Source organism: Podarcis melisellensis (genome assembly GCF_964234715.1).
Source record: "Podarcis melisellensis genome assembly, chromosome: 11".
In the NCBI taxonomy this organism is placed as follows: domain Eukaryota; kingdom Metazoa; phylum Chordata; class Lepidosauria; order Squamata; family Lacertidae; genus Podarcis; species Podarcis melisellensis.
In genome coordinates this window covers 55,053,974-55,072,124 of record NC_138543.1, presented here as the reverse complement: position 1 = coordinate 55,072,124, position 18,151 = coordinate 55,053,974, and the positions used below count along the sequence as shown (strand labels likewise).

The window sequence follows — 18,151 nt, the reverse complement described above, 5'->3', positions numbered from 1 at the left end:
TTATCTTACAAAATATTTTCTTCAATTTTGACTTCCTGTCAAGTCCCTTCGCATATGTTATATCTTGCAATTGAATGTACACAAAACAATAAACCTTTCTATGTAAATTTTCCAAACGTAATAAATCCTTAATTGTTATCCACCTCCTTTTACTTCCTTTGTCACTCGAATGCTAGCATGAAGTTGAGCCTTGCTCAACTTCTGACAGACGAATGGCTGGCCGGGACCAGGAAAAGGAGGCCGACACACAGCCATCTCTTAGCAAGTTCGGAGCACAGGCAAGATTCGAACCCGGGGCTGCTTCCTTCGCAGCTCCGCCTCGCAGCTGCAGTGCGGAAGCCACTCCCGGGCCGGAGCTTTCCGCCCAACACCGCAGCTCCCTCTCACCTATCAAACTGCTCCTGGCTCACCTCATAGATCTCCAACACGATGACTCTGACAAAATCCTGCTCAGCATCCTTGCGTTTCGCCTGAGCCATCTGGGCAAACGTCGTCAGCAGGCAGATCTCCTCGGAGCCGTTCATCGACTGGAGATACTTTTCGAAATTCTCCAGGTGGGCTGGGTCTGCCGGTGGCAAAAGAGGGGGCTGGTTTTATTTCAAGGGCAAAGATCGGAGGTCCTCCTTTAATGGGCGTTTCATTCCACTCTGCGTCACAGCGGTGAGCTCCAGATATTGTCTGACCGCAACACCCACTGTCCCTGAGAAATGGAGTCTGCTGTCTGGGGCAGAGGGGAGCTTTAGTCCAGCATCATATGGAGGATGAGGATAATTATAATAATAATAATAATAATAATTTATTATTTATACCCCGCCCATCTGGCTGGGTTTCCCCAGCCGCTCTGGGCAGTTTCCAACCGAATATTAAAAACAATACAGCGTCAGACATTAAAAACTTCCCTAAACAGGGCCGCCTTCAGTTGTCTTTTAAAAGTGAAATAATTATTTATTAAAATAGATCATTGCTATTATTATTTTATTTATACCCCACCCATCTGGCTGGGTTTCCCCAGCCACTCTGGGCAGCTTACAGCACATAAAAAATGGTAAGACATAAACAAACTTCCCAACACAGTTTTCAGATGTTTTTAAAAAGTCAGATAGTTGTTTATTTCCAAATTGGCTACCGCTGCTGTGTTCTAAATAGATAAGGGGCCTGAACAGCTGCCCGGTATAACCAAGTCTGCACACAGCAGCTTGCATGGGGTGGAGACGGGCAGATCTCTTCCTAGTGGCAAAGAATTGGGGGGTGGAAGCACACAAACAGCTGTAAAAAGAAATAAAAGAAAAGCCATCTGCCTAAGCCCAGCCATTTGTCCCCAAAGCAGATCGACCCACCAGCCTTCAGAAGTTTACACAGAAGGGAATGTGGCTCTCAGGCCAAAAAAGATTCCCCAACGTTGCACCACCACCATCAAGGAAGATGGCCAGAATTGGCGCTTGCCAGCATGACCACTTGCTTGCGCCCAGGACACCAGCCCTGACACGTACACCGCAGGCAGTAAAAGGTAAAGGGACCCCTGACCATTAGGTCCAGTCTCGGACGACTCTGGGGTTGCAGCGCTCCTCTTCCTTTATTGGCTGAGGGAGCTGGCATACAGCTTCCAGGTCATGTGGCCAGCATGACTAAGCCACTTCTGGCGAACCAGAGCAGCGCATGGAAACGCCGTTTACCTTCCTGCCGGAGTGGTACCTATTTATCTACTTGCACTTTGACATGCTTTCGAACTGCTGGGTTGGCAGGAGCAGGGAGTGAGCAACGGGAGCTCACCCCATCGCGGGGATTAGAACCGCCGACCTTCTGATCGGCAAGTCCTAGGCACTGTGGTTTAACCCACAGCGCCACCCGCGTCCCTACACCGCAGGCAGATGAGCATCCAAATAAAGCTGGCTGAAATTCCACATGCAAACACCCAAAGAAAGAAAGGAAGGGGGGGGGTTGAGACGCTACCATTGAGTTGGCGTTTGCAGTCGGCCAGCTGCACCGCGGCACATAGCTTTTCCAGGTTCTCGCTTTCTGCGCAGTGCATGATGGAGAAGAGTTTCCAGAGCATGTTGCAGGACAGGGTCCCATACGGCATCTCGGACATAAAGAGCCAGACCCCTAACCTTTTGGGAATGGGAAGACCAAACAGAAATGTTTCGGGCACAGGATTAATAATAATAATTTATTATTTATACCACACCCATCTGGCTGGGTTTCCCCAGCCACTCTGGGCGGCTTCCAGCAAAATATTAAAATACAATAATTCATCAAATATTAAAAACTTCTCAAAAAGGCGCTGCCTTCAGATGCCTTCTAAAAGTCAGATAGTTGTTTATTTCTTTGACATCTGGTGGGAGGGAGTTCCACAGGGCTGGTGCCACTACCAAGAAGGCCCTCCGCCTAGTTCCCTGTAACTTCACTTCTCGCAATAAGGGAACCGCCAGAAGGCCCTCGGAGCTGAACCTCAGTGTCCAGGCAGAACAATGGGGATAGAGATGCTCCTTCAGGTATACTGGACTGAGGCTATTTAGGGCTTTAAAGGTCAGCACCAACACTTTGAATTGTGCTCAGAAACGTACAGAGAGCAAATGTAGGTCTTTCAGGACCGGTGTTATGTGGTCTCGGCGGCCACTCCCAGTCACCAGTCTAGCAGCTGCATTCTGGATTAGTTGTAGTTTCTGGGTCACCTTCAAAGGTAGCCCCACATAGAGCGCATTGCTGTAGTCCAAGTGGGAGGTAACCAGAGCATGCACCACTCTGGCGAGACAGTGCACGGGCAGCTACCATTGCTGCAAAGGCAGTGAGGATTCTCAAATGAATGGTCCAGCCACTCACTTTGTCAGCTCCCGCAGAGGAAACACATATGCCCCTAACCTTGGCAATTAACTGCATGCTAAATAGCTCTGATAAAAGCCATTTCCCTCCACGGCTTGAGGAGCTGAGTTCCTGGCTTCTATCGGGTCCCACCTGACTTCACAGCTCTCTTCTAGACACAACCTAGACTTCCCCAACCGCCACAAATGCCGCCGCCCGCCCCTGGCCCAGCCCATCGTTTCCTACCTTTTCGCTTTCAGGACTTGGAGGACAGCCCTCAGGAAGAGCTGATCGAATTCCACCTGCAGTTTCTCAACAGAGTAAGGGTGCATCTCGTAGCCGTAGCCTTTGGCCTGGCTGGCATACTGGGCCCAGTGGTCACTCACATAGCAAAGCGTCATCCTAACAGCAGGAGGCGAGAGAGGGGGGACGGGGAGAGGGAACAGGACAATGCGGAAAATCTGAATGTCTACAAATCATTTAAGAACGTAAGAAGAGTCTTGCACCTGGATCAGGCCAACGGTGCATTGTAGTCCAGCCTCCTGCTCTCACGGTGGCCAACCACTGTGGACTCTTGCCAATGCAATTCTGGGCTGCACCAATAGGAGTATAGCATCTAGATCAAGGGAAGTAATAGTGCCACTGTATTCTGCTCTGGTCAGACCTCACCTGGAGTACTGTGTCCAGTTCTGGGCACCACAGTTCAAGAAGGACACTGACAAACTGGAACGTGTCCAGAGGAGGGCAACCAAAATGGTCAAAGGCCTGGAAACGATGCCTTATGAGGAACGGCTAAAGGAGCTGGGCATGTTTAGCCTGGAGAAGAGGAGGTTAAGGGGTGATATGATAGCCATGTTCAAATATATAAAAGGATGTCACATAGAGGAGGGAGAAATGTTGTTTTCTGCTGCTCCAGAGAAGCGGACACGGAGCAATGGATCCAAACTACAAGAAAGAAGATTCCACCTAAACATTAGGAAGAACTTCCTGACAGTAAGAGCTGTTCGACAGTGGAATTTGCTGCCAAGAGTGTGGTGGAGTCTCCTTCTTTGGAGGTCTTTAAGCAGAGGCTTGACAACCATACGTCAGGAGTGCTCTGATGGTGTTTCCTGCTTGGCAGGGGGTTGGACTCGATGGCCCTTGTGGTCTCTTCCAACTCTATGATTCTATGATTCTATGACTCTCCTTCCTTGGAGGTTTTTAAGCAGAGGCTGGATGGCTCTCCGTCTTGGATGCTTTAGCTCAGATCCCTGAAATGCAAAGGATGGCCAACTCCACAATTTTCTGATTCTGTGATCTGTAAATGATGAGGATGATGCAACAGCTGCTGAACTACACATACAAAAGGCCCCTTTGGAAACATGTAAAGAAGCTGTTGCATGGCCCTCAGACCCCTCCCAACTCTACAATTCTAAGGTATTTCGATTCTAAAAAAGGTAAAGGACCCCTGGACAGTTAAGTCCAGTCAGACGCGACTATGGGGTTGTGGCACTCATCTCGCTTTCAGGCCAAGGGAGCCAGCGTTTGTCCACAGAGAGCTTTTCGGGTCATGTGGCCAGCAGGACTAAACCGCTTCTGGCGCAACAGGACACCATGATGGAAACCAGAGCGCATGGAAATGCCGCTTACCTTCCCGCCAGAGTGGTACCTATTTATCTACTTGCACTGGTGTGCTTTCAAACTGCTAGGTTGGCAGGAGCTGGGACAGAGCAATGGGAGCTCACCCCGTCGCGGGGATTCGAACCACCAACCTTCTGATCGGCAAGCACAAGAGGCTCAGTGGTTTAGACCAGAGGGCCACCCGTGTGGACCTGTGCCTAGAAAGCATGGGGCAAAATGAAAGTGTAGATGAGTCTAGGTGTTGCCCTTGTAAGACTCAGCAGAGAGAAGGATGGCGACGAAGTCAGAATCAGTTGGCTCTGACACCACCTGTACACCCAGCCCCACAGCACAGCAGGAAAGTTCCCTTGTACACAGGTGCTCACCTGACATCTGATGCTGCACACAAAGATCTATACATCAAGGCGCTAATCTAACGCTGGCAGAAGAACAAAATCGCTCAGGTGTTTCCTTTGGAGCAAAGCGGCAATTACAAAACTGGGAGAGGATGCCGAGGCAAGCTGGACAAACAGCGACCTCCACAATCCCACGTTGGCCAAGAAGGGGCCTCTGTTGCTGCCCGAGGTTACCAAGCGATGCTCCTTACCTGATGAGGTGGCCGATTCGTTTCACAAACTGCCTGTAGCGGGCTCTGTTGAAGGTTTCCAGTCCCACGGCAAGAAGTTCCACTAAAGAGTTTGCAAACGCAAAGACCTTCATCATCTCTTGAGGCGTTGTTTTCTCAGGAACGTAGATGCCTTCGTGATAAAACAGATCAGGATTGGCAAAGGTGGTGGTGGTGAGGATTAGCATGTTATCAATAAAGTCCTGTTGAAACTGGAATATAGTTCAGACTACGGCAAGTGTGCTGTCATATATATTCCAGCATTTCTTATTTTTCCATTTCATTTCACTTTTAATTTGTACGCCGCCTTTCTACATTACTACACACAAGGCAGTTTACAGCGGCGAAATATACAGCACACCTTATAATAATCTGATCCAATACAAAAAGTCATGATAAAACATAACTTTAAAACGGAACAACCTACATCAAATAAAGCAATACCCAATAATCTTAGAATAGTACACAACAAAATTAACTCTCAAAACATCAGCAAATAATAAATGAAATTCACTCTTAACAATTACAATAATTAATTACTAAACTACAATGTTAAAATAACCGCAAGTCACCATGCGTAAAATACGACGATACATGCAAAACCGTGTAAAGGGATCAAATTGAGAAACAAAGACACACCACTTATAAAATTATTTATTATTTAAAAAATTAATCTTAATGTCTGTCTTAGTTATGGGTGCCAGTCCTACTGAACTAGGCTCACTCCTGTTCCTAACCTACTAAGTAGGAACATTGGAAACTGCCTTGCACAGAGTTCGAGTGTTGATTCCTCTTAGTCTACACTGACTGCCAGCAGCTCCTTTGGGATTTTATACTGCGGTCTTTCTCCCCAGGCCTACGTGGAGGTTCTGGGGACTAAACCCACGGCCTTTCCATATATACCAACTACTTTAGTTGACATTCCACACCGTTTCCATATTGCCCGACCCACATCCCTTGGGGACTTTGCTTACCTTTAGAATCAAACCCAAGGATGTGCTGGAAGAGTTCGTGAAAGGGGAACTGGGACAGAAGCGCAATCAAGTCGTCTTCCAGGAGGAGGACCCAGCTAGTCTCAGAATCTTCGTCCTAAAGACAAAAGACAACAGCGCATCAAGAGGCTGCATTTCCCGCTGTCCTGGGAAATTTTTAATTTTAAATTTTATTAACATATAAAACACATGCATATACATTTACACAACACACATACATAACACACTACCTCAGGTTAAGTACTTAATTCGTTCCGGAGGTCCATACTTAACCTGAAACTGTTCTTAACCTGAAGCACCACTTTAGCTAATGGGGCCTCCTGCTGCTGCCGCCCCGCAGGAGCACGATTTCTGTTCTCATCCTGAAGCAAAGTTCTTAACCTGAAGCACTATTTCTGGGTTAGCAGAGTCTGTAACCTGAAGCGTATGTAACCCGAGGTACCACTGTACCTTATTTCAAAACATAAAACATACCTACATTACTCTATATAGTAGCTACCTATACTGTACATATCAACATACCTACACACCTACCCAACTCAGACACCCACCAAGTGACTTGACTTCCAGCCGTTCTTGTTACGCTACTTTATTTTTCCAACTAGCTTAAATGCATATCATTACATCTTTAGTCTCTTCTTCTATCTTAACTTTACTCTCCTTTCACTCTAATCATTTTCTGGATTCACTCAATATCTGTCAGAAATTCTACTTTTTCCACATAAATTTTGATGTATTCCTTAAAGACACGTAAAGGTAAAGGGACCCCTGACCATTAGGTCCAGTCATGGCCGACTCTGGGGTTGCGGCGCTCATCTTGCTTTATTGGCCAAGGGAGCCGGTGTACAGCTTCTGGGTCATGCGGCCAGCATGACTAAGCTGCTTCTGGAGAACCAGAGCAGCGCACGGAAACACCATTTACCTTCCCGCCGGAGTGGTGCCTGTTTATCTACTTGCATTTTGACGTGCTATCAAACTGCTAGGTTGGCAGGAGCAGGGACCGAGCAACGGGAGATCACCCCGTCGCAGGGATTCGAACCGCCAACCTTCCGATCGGCAAGCCCTAGGCTCTGTGGTTTAACCCACATCGCCACCCGCGTCCCTTAATTCCTTAAGGATAGCTCACTCTTTATTCACTTTTTGTACCATATCTCCTCTTATCCTCCCTGTTAGTGCCATCCCTCTTAAAAGGTACCTCTTCTCCTCCTTCATCCACCAGAGTCCAGTTCCCAGATTCCTGCCCAGATGAGGAAGACGCCTTCCGTTCGCTTGGTTTCATGTGGCACATGAACTCCGCTCGATTTCTGCGAATCACAACATGCAGGAGGCCGTGAAAATTGGGTCACAGAGACCAAAAGAGGGGGAGGAGGCTCCGTCCTTGCTGACTAGTGTTCTGGGGGGGGGGGAGGCCAAGGGAGAGGGGAGAGCAAGGCCAGCAGCTCTCAATTGCCTCGGCACCCCCTCTTACAGCTGACCCGACTGCAAACACAAGCAGGCCAAAAGGGAAGCTGAGTCACAGGGAATGGGCTTCCCTTGTGCTTGATCCAGAAGCAGTGCTTAGGGCAGAATTCTGCAGAGCAATGGCTGGCAGGAGTGCGGCCTTTTCAGCACCTGTGCTCAGAAATCTGCTCTGGCTGCCGATTTGCTACTGGACCAGGTTCAAGAGTTACTACTAGAATGTAGTACTACTAGTTACTACAGTGGTACCTCGGGTTAAGTACTTAATTTGTTCCAGAGGTCCGATCTTAACCTGAAACTGTTCTTAACCTGAAGCACCACTTTAGCTAATGGGGCCTCCAGCTGCCGCCGGAGCACAATTTCTGTTCTCATCCTGAAGCAAAGTTCTTAACCCGAGGTACTATTTCTGGGTTAGAGGAGTCTGTCACCTGAAGCGTTTGTAACCCGAAGTGTTTGTAACCCGAGGTATACCACTGTATTAGTATACAAAACTCTTAACAGTTTCCAAAAGACCAGAAAAGACTTTTTATGTATGTGACAACAGCTGCATGGATGTTACTAGCCCAAGGATGGAAAGAAGGAATTTAAAGCAGCTGTGTAGATGACACAGAATTTACAGTTGGTGGAGAATATTCTCCGGAGAATATTCTCGCCTCACATCACTAGTCCTGTATATATCCAGTTTGACATTTTGTGGGTAGCTGTGAGGTTACCAGCACAGGGGGAAAATAACTTTTTTTGCTTGCACGTCATCCCTGCACGGTGCTAAGCAGAATAACACCCCTAGCACCACGGAGAGAGGCTCTTTTGTATACTTACTTGGCAGGAGACATAAGCAAAGCAAGGGACTGCATGAAGTGAAAGAGCCCCGAGGGGTTTTCCAGAACCCGAATCTGAAAGCAAACAAGAAATTTAATGAGGGATTTAAAATAAAAATAAAAATAGGTGCTACTTAAACTCGGGTGTCTGGGAAATCAAAATCGAAAGGCACCCGATACATCCAATTTATGGAGATGCAGGCGAGGAAACTGTTTCCACAAGAGCTGTGATGCTCAAAGGCAGATAAACACAAAACGAGCTCTGAGAGCAGATTAGAATATGCAGGAAAATATGTTGGTGCAGCCCATGCCAGACTGCGCCATTTCAAAACGCAGGTAGAGAATTATACTTTTAATGCTCCCTAAGATAAAACACACCTGCGAAAACTAGCAAGTCAAGGGGCAAGGGAAGGCTAAACTGCTTTTCCCTTTTAAAAACAAAGGCTAGCCTTTGCACATTCAAATTTCAAACATGCTGCCTTATCATTACATTTCTATACCGCTCTTCATCCGAGGATCACCATCCTGACAATGTGTAATGGAGTGGCCCTAGAACGACTACATTTCTCCCCCTGCGCCCCTTTAAAAGGTTTCACTAATCTGGAAAACTGTAACTCATTTGCGGTTTGGCATCTCAGTTTGGGACATTCTTGTGGGGCGAGATCAGGGGTCAGCAAAGTTTTTCAGCAGGGGGCCGCTCCACTATCCCTCAGAACTTGTGGGGGGCCGGACTATATTTTGAAGGGAAAAAATGAACAAATTCCTATGCCACAAATAACCCAGAGATGTATTTTAAATAAAAGGACACATTCTACTACTACTAATAATAATAATTTTTATTTCTACCCCGCCCTCCCCAGCCAGAGCCAGTCTCAGGGCAGCTAACACCAGCAAAATCACAGTAAAAACATAAAAGGGGGGGAGAGAGAGAGAGAGAAAAAAAACAATTTAAAATACAGGTTAAAATGCAATTTAAAATGCAGCCTCGTTTTAAAGTAGCCGATAAATCAAGACCATAAGGGGAGGGAAACATAAGGGTCAGACATGTAAAAACACGCTGATTCCCGGACCGTCCGTGTGCCAGATTTAGACGGCGATTGGGCCTTAGTTTGCCGATCCATGGGCAAGATCTCCCACACCTGCCTCCTAAAGCACAACTGCTCAGGAGACAGCAAGATCTGGGTCCCAGCAAATCGCCGTAAGAAGCAAAGATTAAACATCCACACCTGAATGAAAGGAACAGCCCACTTGCTAACGCCGGCCGGGCAGCGGAGGATGTGGTTTAAGAGGAAAATGTGGTCCCCTGGACAACCAACCTTTTGCAAGACGGACACCTGGAGAGACAGGAGACAATTTGAAAGGCAGTTAAGGGAGGGAAGGACTGCAAAGCCACAGTTAAGATGGAAGCATACTGAAAGGCACGGTCCCTCTTCAGAGCTCCCCATTCCAGACCCTCTTCTTGCATTGCTACTCTTAACTTCCTTTTGCTAAGTCAGTTGGGGAATAGGACACGGGTGGCACTGTGGGTTAAACCACAGAACCTAGGGCTTGCCGATCAGAAGGTCAGTGGTTCGAATCCCCACAACGGGGTGAGCTCCCGTTGCTCGGTCCCTGCTCCTGCCAACCTATCAGTTCAAAAGCACATCAAAGTGCAAGTAGATAAATAGGTACCACTCCGGCGGGAAGGTAAATGGCGTTTCCGTGTGCTGCTCTGGTTCGCCAGAAGCAGCTTAGTCATGCTGGCCACATGACAGCTGTACGCTGGTCTCCTCGGCCAGTAAAGCGAGATGAGCACTGCAACCCCAGAGTCATCCGCGACTGGACCTAATAGTCAGGGATCCCTTTACCTTATAGATATAAAAGGATTGCCCTAGCACCAGATTTAGGGTAGATCTGACTCCCTCTGTTTCTCACCAGCCTCTGCAGCCAGGAGAGCACGTCGCTCTCAAACTGAGGATCCTCAACGACCCTGCGCGTGAAACTGAAGAGGACACTGATGCACTCCTTCAAGGGACCCACGTCAGAGGAAACATTTTCGGCCTGTTTAAGAACTGCAAATGAGGAGAGAAGAAAAAGGATTAAGCGACCTCACAGTTGGAGTGAAATAATGCAGAGTACAGTGGTACCTCGGGTTACAGATGCTTCAGATTACAGACACTTCAGGTTACAAACTCCGCTAACCCAGAAATAATACCTTGGGTTAAGAATTTTGCTTCAGGGTGGGAACAGAAATTGCACAACAGCGGGAGGCCCCATTGGCTAAAGTGGTGCTTCAGGTTAAGAACAGTTTCAGGTTAAGAATGGACCTCCAGAACAAATTAAGTTCTTAACCCGAGGTACCACTGTACTGGGCCTCTGCTAGGAAGCCTGCACTGGGTTTGAAACCTTGCCTAGCCATGAGGAGGCCTGCACCAAATTGCCCCCTCTTATTGATGGACTGATTTCATTTATATTCTGACTCTGGTGGTTGTAAAGGGGTGGGAATGGGATATCTGTCACCCCACTGGGGAACTGGGGGCAGATGCAATTTAATGACATAAGTACACTTGTACCTTCCGGAATGGACTACCGTATTTTTCGCTCTATAGGACACACTTTTTCCCCTCCAATAATTAAGGGGAAATGTGTGTGCATCCTAAAGAGCGAATGCAGGCTGCACGGCTAAGCCCAAAGCCAGAACAGGAAGATGGAGCGCTGCGCAGCGCTCCGTCTCGCTATTCTAGCTTGGGGTTAGCTGCGCAAAGCCTCCGCAGGGCAGCGGGGTGCCTTCACCCCGCTACCCTGCGGAGGCTACGAAGGCTGTACAAAGGTGGGGGAAGGTTGCAACGCTTCCCCCCCCCACCAGCCCCACAAGCTCGGGGGGCAGCGGGAAGGTGACGCGCTGCCTTTGCGCTGCTCCCCGACCTGGTCTTTGGGGCTGGCGATGGGGGAAAGCAGCGCTCCCCCCCGCCAGCCCCAAGGAGCAGGCCGAAAGGAACCCAAAGCCTCCGCTGGGCTCCAGAGGCTTCGAGTGATCGCACCTTGAACGCACAAAATGCACCTTAATTTGGAGTGGGAGAACAAGGGAAAAAAATTTCTGTTCTCCCCCTCCTATGGTCCGGTGCGTCCTATGGTCCGGTGCTTCCTATAGAGCGAAAAATAGGGTACGTTCGAGAACCAAGGTACAACTGCAGTCCCCCTCCTTGGCTGAAGGGAACACGCAATTGCAGGGTTGTGCACGCACACACACAGATGCTCTCAGCAGCCACACACCACTGTCCATGTGCCCAGAGCATGAGAAGCTGCCAAACAGGATCCCCCCCTCCGTTTTCACAAAGGGGTTCTATGTCAACACCCCAATACGTATGCCACAGCCCCTTCTCTCACACACTCTGTGGATAGTGGGGGGGGGGGCAGGGAGAGCAAAAACAGCCCCACAAACCCATCGTGCATTGCCAGAAGGTACAAGAAGGTAGTCTGAGCCTGCCCAGAATCAAGCACGTCAAATGAGCAAATGCGCTCCGCTCGCGTAATTTATGCAGGTTGCAGAACGGGAGCGGAATTCTGCCACTTTCTGCACACAGTGTCCCTGATGCTCCCTGCCCATGGGGAGTTCATTGGAAAATAACTCGGATACACGCACCTGGCGGCTGTGGCTGCTGAATGCCCACAGACCTCAGCGAGGAAGAGCTGCTGAGAAGCCTGTAGATGTAAGACTCCACCTGCAGGCGGGACAACACAGACGTGTACAAGTGCAAGGCCAGGGTCTGGTGCACATGCTCAGCTTGGGCTTCGAAGAGCCTCTTCAGGTCTCCCAAAGCGCCTTCGTTCATCTCGACCGTCTGGTAGCGATGGTGGCCGGACACTTTGCATTGATCAGCACAGACGCCCTGCAAAGGGACGCAATGTTCAAAATGAGGAGTTAAGGCCGGCGGGGTGGGATCATTTTAATAATTTTAATAAGTGACCTTGTTGCACAATTTGATCTCCTAACATGACTTTCTCAACGTATTGCGGCATTTTAGGTAACAGGGTTTTTATTATGATGATTGCAACTGTCGAGAGTGAATTTCTGTGCAATTATTTGTTGATATTCTGAGAGTTCATTTTGTTGTGCGCTATTATATCCTGATAGGTCATTAAATATTACTTTATTTGATAGGTTAAGAACCCTAATCATTTTATTATTGATTTATGTGTTTGCTATTAAGATGTGTGGCCTTGTATATTTTGTCATTTTTGCAGCTCACGAACCACCCTGTGTATAATAATATAGAAAGGCGGAGTACTAATTAAAAGAAAGAAACAGAAAGCTCCAAAGAGTCTGTAGCTGAGTGTGGGTGCTCCTGAGCTGGTTGAAAACATTCCTTAAAAGGATGCTCATTCAGGAGCCCATTCCAGAAGCATTTCCGCAAGTCAAGATGAAAGCTATGGAAAAACTCTGGCCTAGGAGGCCAAGTAACAAGGCATGATAAAAGGTAAAGGTAAAGGGACCCGACCCCTTCTGGCGAATCAGAGCTGCGCACGGAAGGTACCTATTTATCTACTTGCACTTTGACGTGCTTTGGAACTGCTAGGTTGGCAGGAGCAGGGACCGAGCAACGGGAGCTCACGCCGTCGCAGGGATTCGAACCACCGACCTTCTGATAGGCAAGTCCTAGGCTCTGTGGTTTAACCCACAGCGCCAACCGTGTCCCAACAAGGCATGTTAGGTCTCACCATTTTGGGGGAGGGGAAATTCAAACAAGCAAATTCTCCCACACCACTAACACCTGAATTCTGAAATAGCTGTCTTTTATAATATCAACAATAATACCGTGGTGCCCCGCAAGACGAACGCCTCGCAAGACGAAAAACCCGCTAGACAAAAGGGTTTTCCGTTTTGGAGGCGCTTCGTAAAACGAATTCCCCTATGGGGTTGCTTCGCAAGACGAAAAAAATCTTGCATCCCCCCGCGGGTTTTTTTCGCTTTTTTCGCCCTTTTCTTAAGCCGCTAAGCCGCTTATCAGCTGTTCCGCTGATAAGCCGCTTAACAGCTGATCGCTGGAAGCCGCTTGACAGCTGTAGCGCTAATCCGCTAAGCTGTCAATGGGCTTGCTTCGCAAGACGAAAAAACCGCTATACGAAGAGCCTCACGGAACGGATTAATTTCGTCTTGCGAGGCACCACTGTAATTTATTTATATGCCACCCATCTGACTGGGTTGCCACAGCCACTCTGAGCAGCTTCCAGCAAATTAAACACATTTATTTAACTGTGTTTATATCCCGCCTTTCTCTCCAGGGAACTCAAGGTGGTGCACACACAGTTCTGGCCCTCTTCATTTAACTAACTCCCAGAACAACAACCCTGTGAGGTTGGCTAGGCTGACAGGCAGCAACTGGCCCAGTGGGGATTCAAACCCTGGTCTCCCAGGTCTTAGTCTGACACGCTAACCCAGTGTTTCCCAAACTTGGGACTCCAGATTTTGGGGGGAGTACACATCCCATCATCCCTAGCTAGGAGAACCAGTGGTCAGGGATAATGGGAACCGTAGTCCAAAAACAGCTGAAGACCCAAGTTTGGGAAGCACTGCTCTAAAAAGGTAAGAAAAGGTAAAGGACCCCTGGACGGTTAAGTCCAGTCAAAGGCGACTATGGGGTGGTGGCACTCATCTTGCTATCAGGCCAAGGGAGCTGGCGTTTGTCCACAGACAGATTTCCAGGCCACGTGGCCAGCATGACCAAACTGCTTCTGGTGCAACGGAACATCGTGACAGAAACCAGAGCACACGGAGACGCCGTTTACCTTCCCACTGCAGTGGTACCTATTTATCTACTTGAACTGGTGTGCTTTCGAACTGCTAGGTTGGCAGGAGCTGGGACAGAGCAACAGGAGCTCATTCCATCACGGGGACTCAAACCGGCGACCTACCGATCGGCAAGCCCAAGAGGCTCAGTGATTTAGACCACAGTGCCACTAACCACTACGCCACACTGCATCTCAGATTTTTTTATAAAATGTTACGTCTCCGGAGGGCTGAACCACCTGATTTTCCGTGAACGTATGAACCGGTTTTTAGAAACGTGCTTCGGTTACTACACCTGGATGGGCTGCTGTTCGTCCTTGAAAGTCCACAGGCGGCTCCTGGCGTTCTGGCAATCCAAGACAATGGTTTGCAGCTCCGCTTCGGCAAGGAGCAGCTGCCTGCGGCACCGCCAGTAGTTCAGCAGCAGCTCAAAGAACTCGTGCCTGTCCTGGTGCGCCACAGTCCCAAACTCTTCCACGTAGGCATCGACGTTCTCCAGCCAGGAGCAGGGCTCAAAGACCTTCAGCTGCTCTCGGGTGAAAGGCAACAGTTCCGGCTCTGCAGGGATCTCAGGGTACAGCCTCTCCTTCGGTTTGGGGGGAGCAACCGCAACCGCCGCCAGCCTCTCCCTGAACAGCTCCAGCGGGAGATCCGGATAGAGCATTTTGGGAGCGGATTTCTGAACCTGCTCTTTGCTGGGGGCACAGACGGGGGGAAGAACCTCTTCCGAAGGATGGGAAGCAGACTGCTTGTCACTGCGTACAGTCTCAGTCTCTGGGCCCTGCGCACTCCCCAGCCAAGAAGGCGCGCAAGGAGCATTGCTTTCCGACAGGTCGCAGGAAGCAACTGCTTCGGCGAGGCTCCGAGGACTGGCTGGGTTTCCCCCAGTACTTTTCTCCTCCTGCAAAGCTCTGCCTGCAAATTCTTCCCCCTGGATCGGGGGCTCCGACGGGGCAGTTTCTGGAGATCCTTCATTTTCTACAGTTACTGCACTCGGTAGGACATCGCAGGCATCCTTCACATTTTCTCTCTCTTTGGCTTTGTTGCAGAGCCTGGGCTCTGGAAGGCGTTCTCCCTGGGTGTCGCAGGACCGAGATGGTTCTTCTCCATCTCGAACTGAATCTGGAAGAGACAGCTGAGAGGCGACGCTCTCCTCCTCTTCGCTTTTTTTCTTTTTTTCCTAGTGGAAAGAATTGCGGTGGGGGAGAGAGCAACACTGAAGAATGAGATTTGAGGAACAAAAGACCAATAGGAACGTAAGATGGTCCCTTATGGGGAGTAATAATAATAATTATTATTTATTATTTATACCCCGCCCATCTGGCTGGGTTTCCCCAGCCACTCTGGGCGGCTTCCAACAAAACACTAAAATACAATAACCTATTAAACATTAAAAGCTTCCCTAAACAGGGCTGCCTTCAGGTGTCTTCTAAAAGTTTAGTAGTTATTTTTCTCTTTGACATCTGGTGGGAGGGTGTTCCACAGAGAGGGCGCCACTACCGAGAAGGCCCTCTGCCTGGTTCCTGTAACCTCACTTCTCACAAGGAGGGAACCGCCAGAAGGCCCTCAGCACTGGAACTCAGTGTCTGGGCAGAACGATGGAGTAAGGCCATTGATCCATCTAGCTCAGCAATGTCCACACTGACTGGTAGCAACTATCTGGGATGTCAGATAAAAGGCATTCCCTTGTCTCACCTAGAGATGCCAGGGGGTGATCCTGGGATCTTGTGTATGCAAAGGAGATGCTCTACCACTGAAGGAGTTGCTCGATCACACACACAGATACAGAGATAGATGATGATGATGATAGATAGATAGATAGATAGATAGATAGATAGATAGATAGATAGATAGATAGATAGATGATAGATAGATAGATGATAGATAGATAGATAGATGATAGATAGATAGATAGATAGATAGATAGATAGATAGATAGATGATGATAGATATAGATAGATAGATAGATAGATAGATAGATAGATAGATAGATAGATAGATGATAGATATAGATAGATAGATAGATAGATAGATAGATAGATAGATAGATGATAGATTAGATAGATAGATTAGATAGATAGATATAGATTGATAGATAGATAGATGATAGATAGATAGATAGATGATAGATAGATAGATGATAGATAGATAGATATCCTGATCTACAGGCCCAGAGGAGGGCTCATGAGAGTGACTGGGTGCAGGGATACCAAAGGAGAATGCCAAAAACACCAGAGTGATCGGTATACCTGAAGGAGCGTCTCCACCCCCATCGTCCAGCCCGGACAATTAGGTCCAGCGGCGAGGGCCTTCTGGCGGTTCCCTCCCTGCGAGAAGCCAAGTTACAGGAAACCAGGCAGAGAGCCTTCTCGGTAGTGGCACCTGCCCTGCGGAACACCCTCCCACCAGATGTCAGGGAAATAAACAACTATCTGACTTTTAGAAGACATCTGAAGGCAGCCCTGTTTAGGTAAGTTTTTTATGTCTGGTGTTTTATCAAGTTTTTAATATTCTGTTGGGAGCTGCCCAGAGTGGCTGGGGAAACCCAGCCAGATGGGCAAGGTATAAATAAATAACTTTATTATTATTATCATCAACATCATCATCATCATCATCATTATTCTCTATTAAAGAAGGTGTAGACTTACAGCAAAACAGCCTGCCAGTTCTCCTAAGTTTTGCAACCAGGAGCTGCCTTGTCTGTACCTAAGCAAATATTTACACATTCTTTATACAGCAAAGAAGCATACATCATTTTTACAGATAGCTCACCTCTTCTGAGCTCAGAGCTCAGCACCTCGAGCCCCACAGATAAGGGTAACATCAAAGCAATACAATTAGCCTATACCAAAAGCCAGTGAATGTACACATTTATGAGCTCACTGCTACAAGTATTACCAACCCTCCCCTTTTACTGAAGTACAACTTTAAATCGATGTTTTATTTAGTGTGTTTTGCCCCTTTAGAGTCTATCGCCTGTGTGCGTTCGCCTGCTGCAATCTGCTCTTTTATTGCTTGTTAGAGCTGGGTTGTGTGTGTTTGTTTGTGTCTTCGAGTCTTGTTGTATTTTTAATGTTTTCACTGCAAGCCACCTTGAAGTTGTTGTGACAGGCGAGATAAAAATACCGACAACAAACAACCTCTCACCCGTTTCTTGCAGAAGTGTTTGGCTTGCCACATCATGGAACACTTCCCCAACTAATGAAAGCGCTTTCTGGAAGGGAGCGGGGGGAGATGAGAAACCGAAAATGCTGAATACGAGCCAAGAGCCGAAGGAAATGCCATGTGAGAGTCACATTATTCCCAAGACTCGAGGTTAACTAATGCCACAGATTCAGTTTTCGACAAACTGGTACCCTGCTGGTACACTGGCTGGGGCTGATGGGAGAATAGCCCAAAACATCTGCAAGATACCAGCTTGGCAAAGGATGCCACAGATCACGCTGCCTCCGACAGTCATATATGACCTTATCTGACCTTTTCCAGCAGCAAAATAATGCTTATCCGCAAAGGCCAGGAGGGGAAGCCTTAAAAAGCAGCCGTAGCTTTTCAGCACAAAATCCAGGGTGTGTCCATCAGATTGCAAAGGATCCAAGCTCCCTTGTTCTTTTGAGCAACGAGTAAGTTTCTAGCCCCCATGACTGCAGACGTATGCTTATTGGCCATCAAGTCCCACCAATCCCCTTTCCTCTTTCTTTTGCTGAAGCTGCTTTCACAGAGGGCTTGGGATACAGTGGTACCTCGGGTTACATACGCTTCAGGTTACACACTCCGCTAACCCAGAAATAGCGCTTCAGGTTAAGAACTTTGCTTCAGGATAAGGACAGAAATCGGGCTCCGGTGGCGCGGCGGCAGAAGGCCCCATTAGCTAAAGTGGTGCCTCAGGTTAAGAACAGTTTCAGGTTAAGTACGGACCTCCAGAACGAATTAAGTACTTAACCCGAGGTACCACTGTATATAGAATAGTGGAGCAAGCAAGGCAGAACCTGAACTGGACACAATGACACAGAGAGAATCAGAGGCGGCAGCAGAGAGAGAGAGAGAGAGAGAGAGAGAGAGAGAGAGAGAGAGAGAGAGAGAGAGAGAGAGAGAT

At 48.2% G+C, this 18,151-nt stretch overlaps 1 protein-coding gene across 1 annotated transcript in view; it reads right to left on the bottom strand.

Moving 5' to 3' along the window:
• EPG5 (ectopic P-granules 5 autophagy tethering factor) overlaps nucleotides 1–18,151 on the bottom strand; it is an 85,539-nt gene that overhangs the window by 62,859 nt on the left and 4,529 nt on the right. Inside the window, exons 2-12 of the mRNA XM_081929525.1 lie at nucleotides 14,354–15,238; nucleotides 11,914–12,160; nucleotides 10,206–10,342; nucleotides 9,518–9,625; nucleotides 8,293–8,366; nucleotides 7,211–7,319; nucleotides 5,998–6,112; nucleotides 5,006–5,156; nucleotides 3,046–3,201; nucleotides 1,951–2,108; nucleotides 411–565 (exon numbers count right to left, since the gene is read on the bottom strand). Of these exons, the coding sequence (XP_081785651.1) occupies nucleotides 411–565; nucleotides 1,951–2,108; nucleotides 3,046–3,201; nucleotides 5,006–5,156; nucleotides 5,998–6,112; nucleotides 7,211–7,319; nucleotides 8,293–8,366; nucleotides 9,518–9,625; nucleotides 10,206–10,342; nucleotides 11,914–12,160; nucleotides 14,354–15,238 (2,295 nt within the window). The remainder of the gene's footprint in view (nucleotides 1–410; nucleotides 566–1,950; nucleotides 2,109–3,045; nucleotides 3,202–5,005; nucleotides 5,157–5,997; nucleotides 6,113–7,210; nucleotides 7,320–8,292; nucleotides 8,367–9,517; nucleotides 9,626–10,205; nucleotides 10,343–11,913; nucleotides 12,161–14,353; nucleotides 15,239–18,151) is intronic.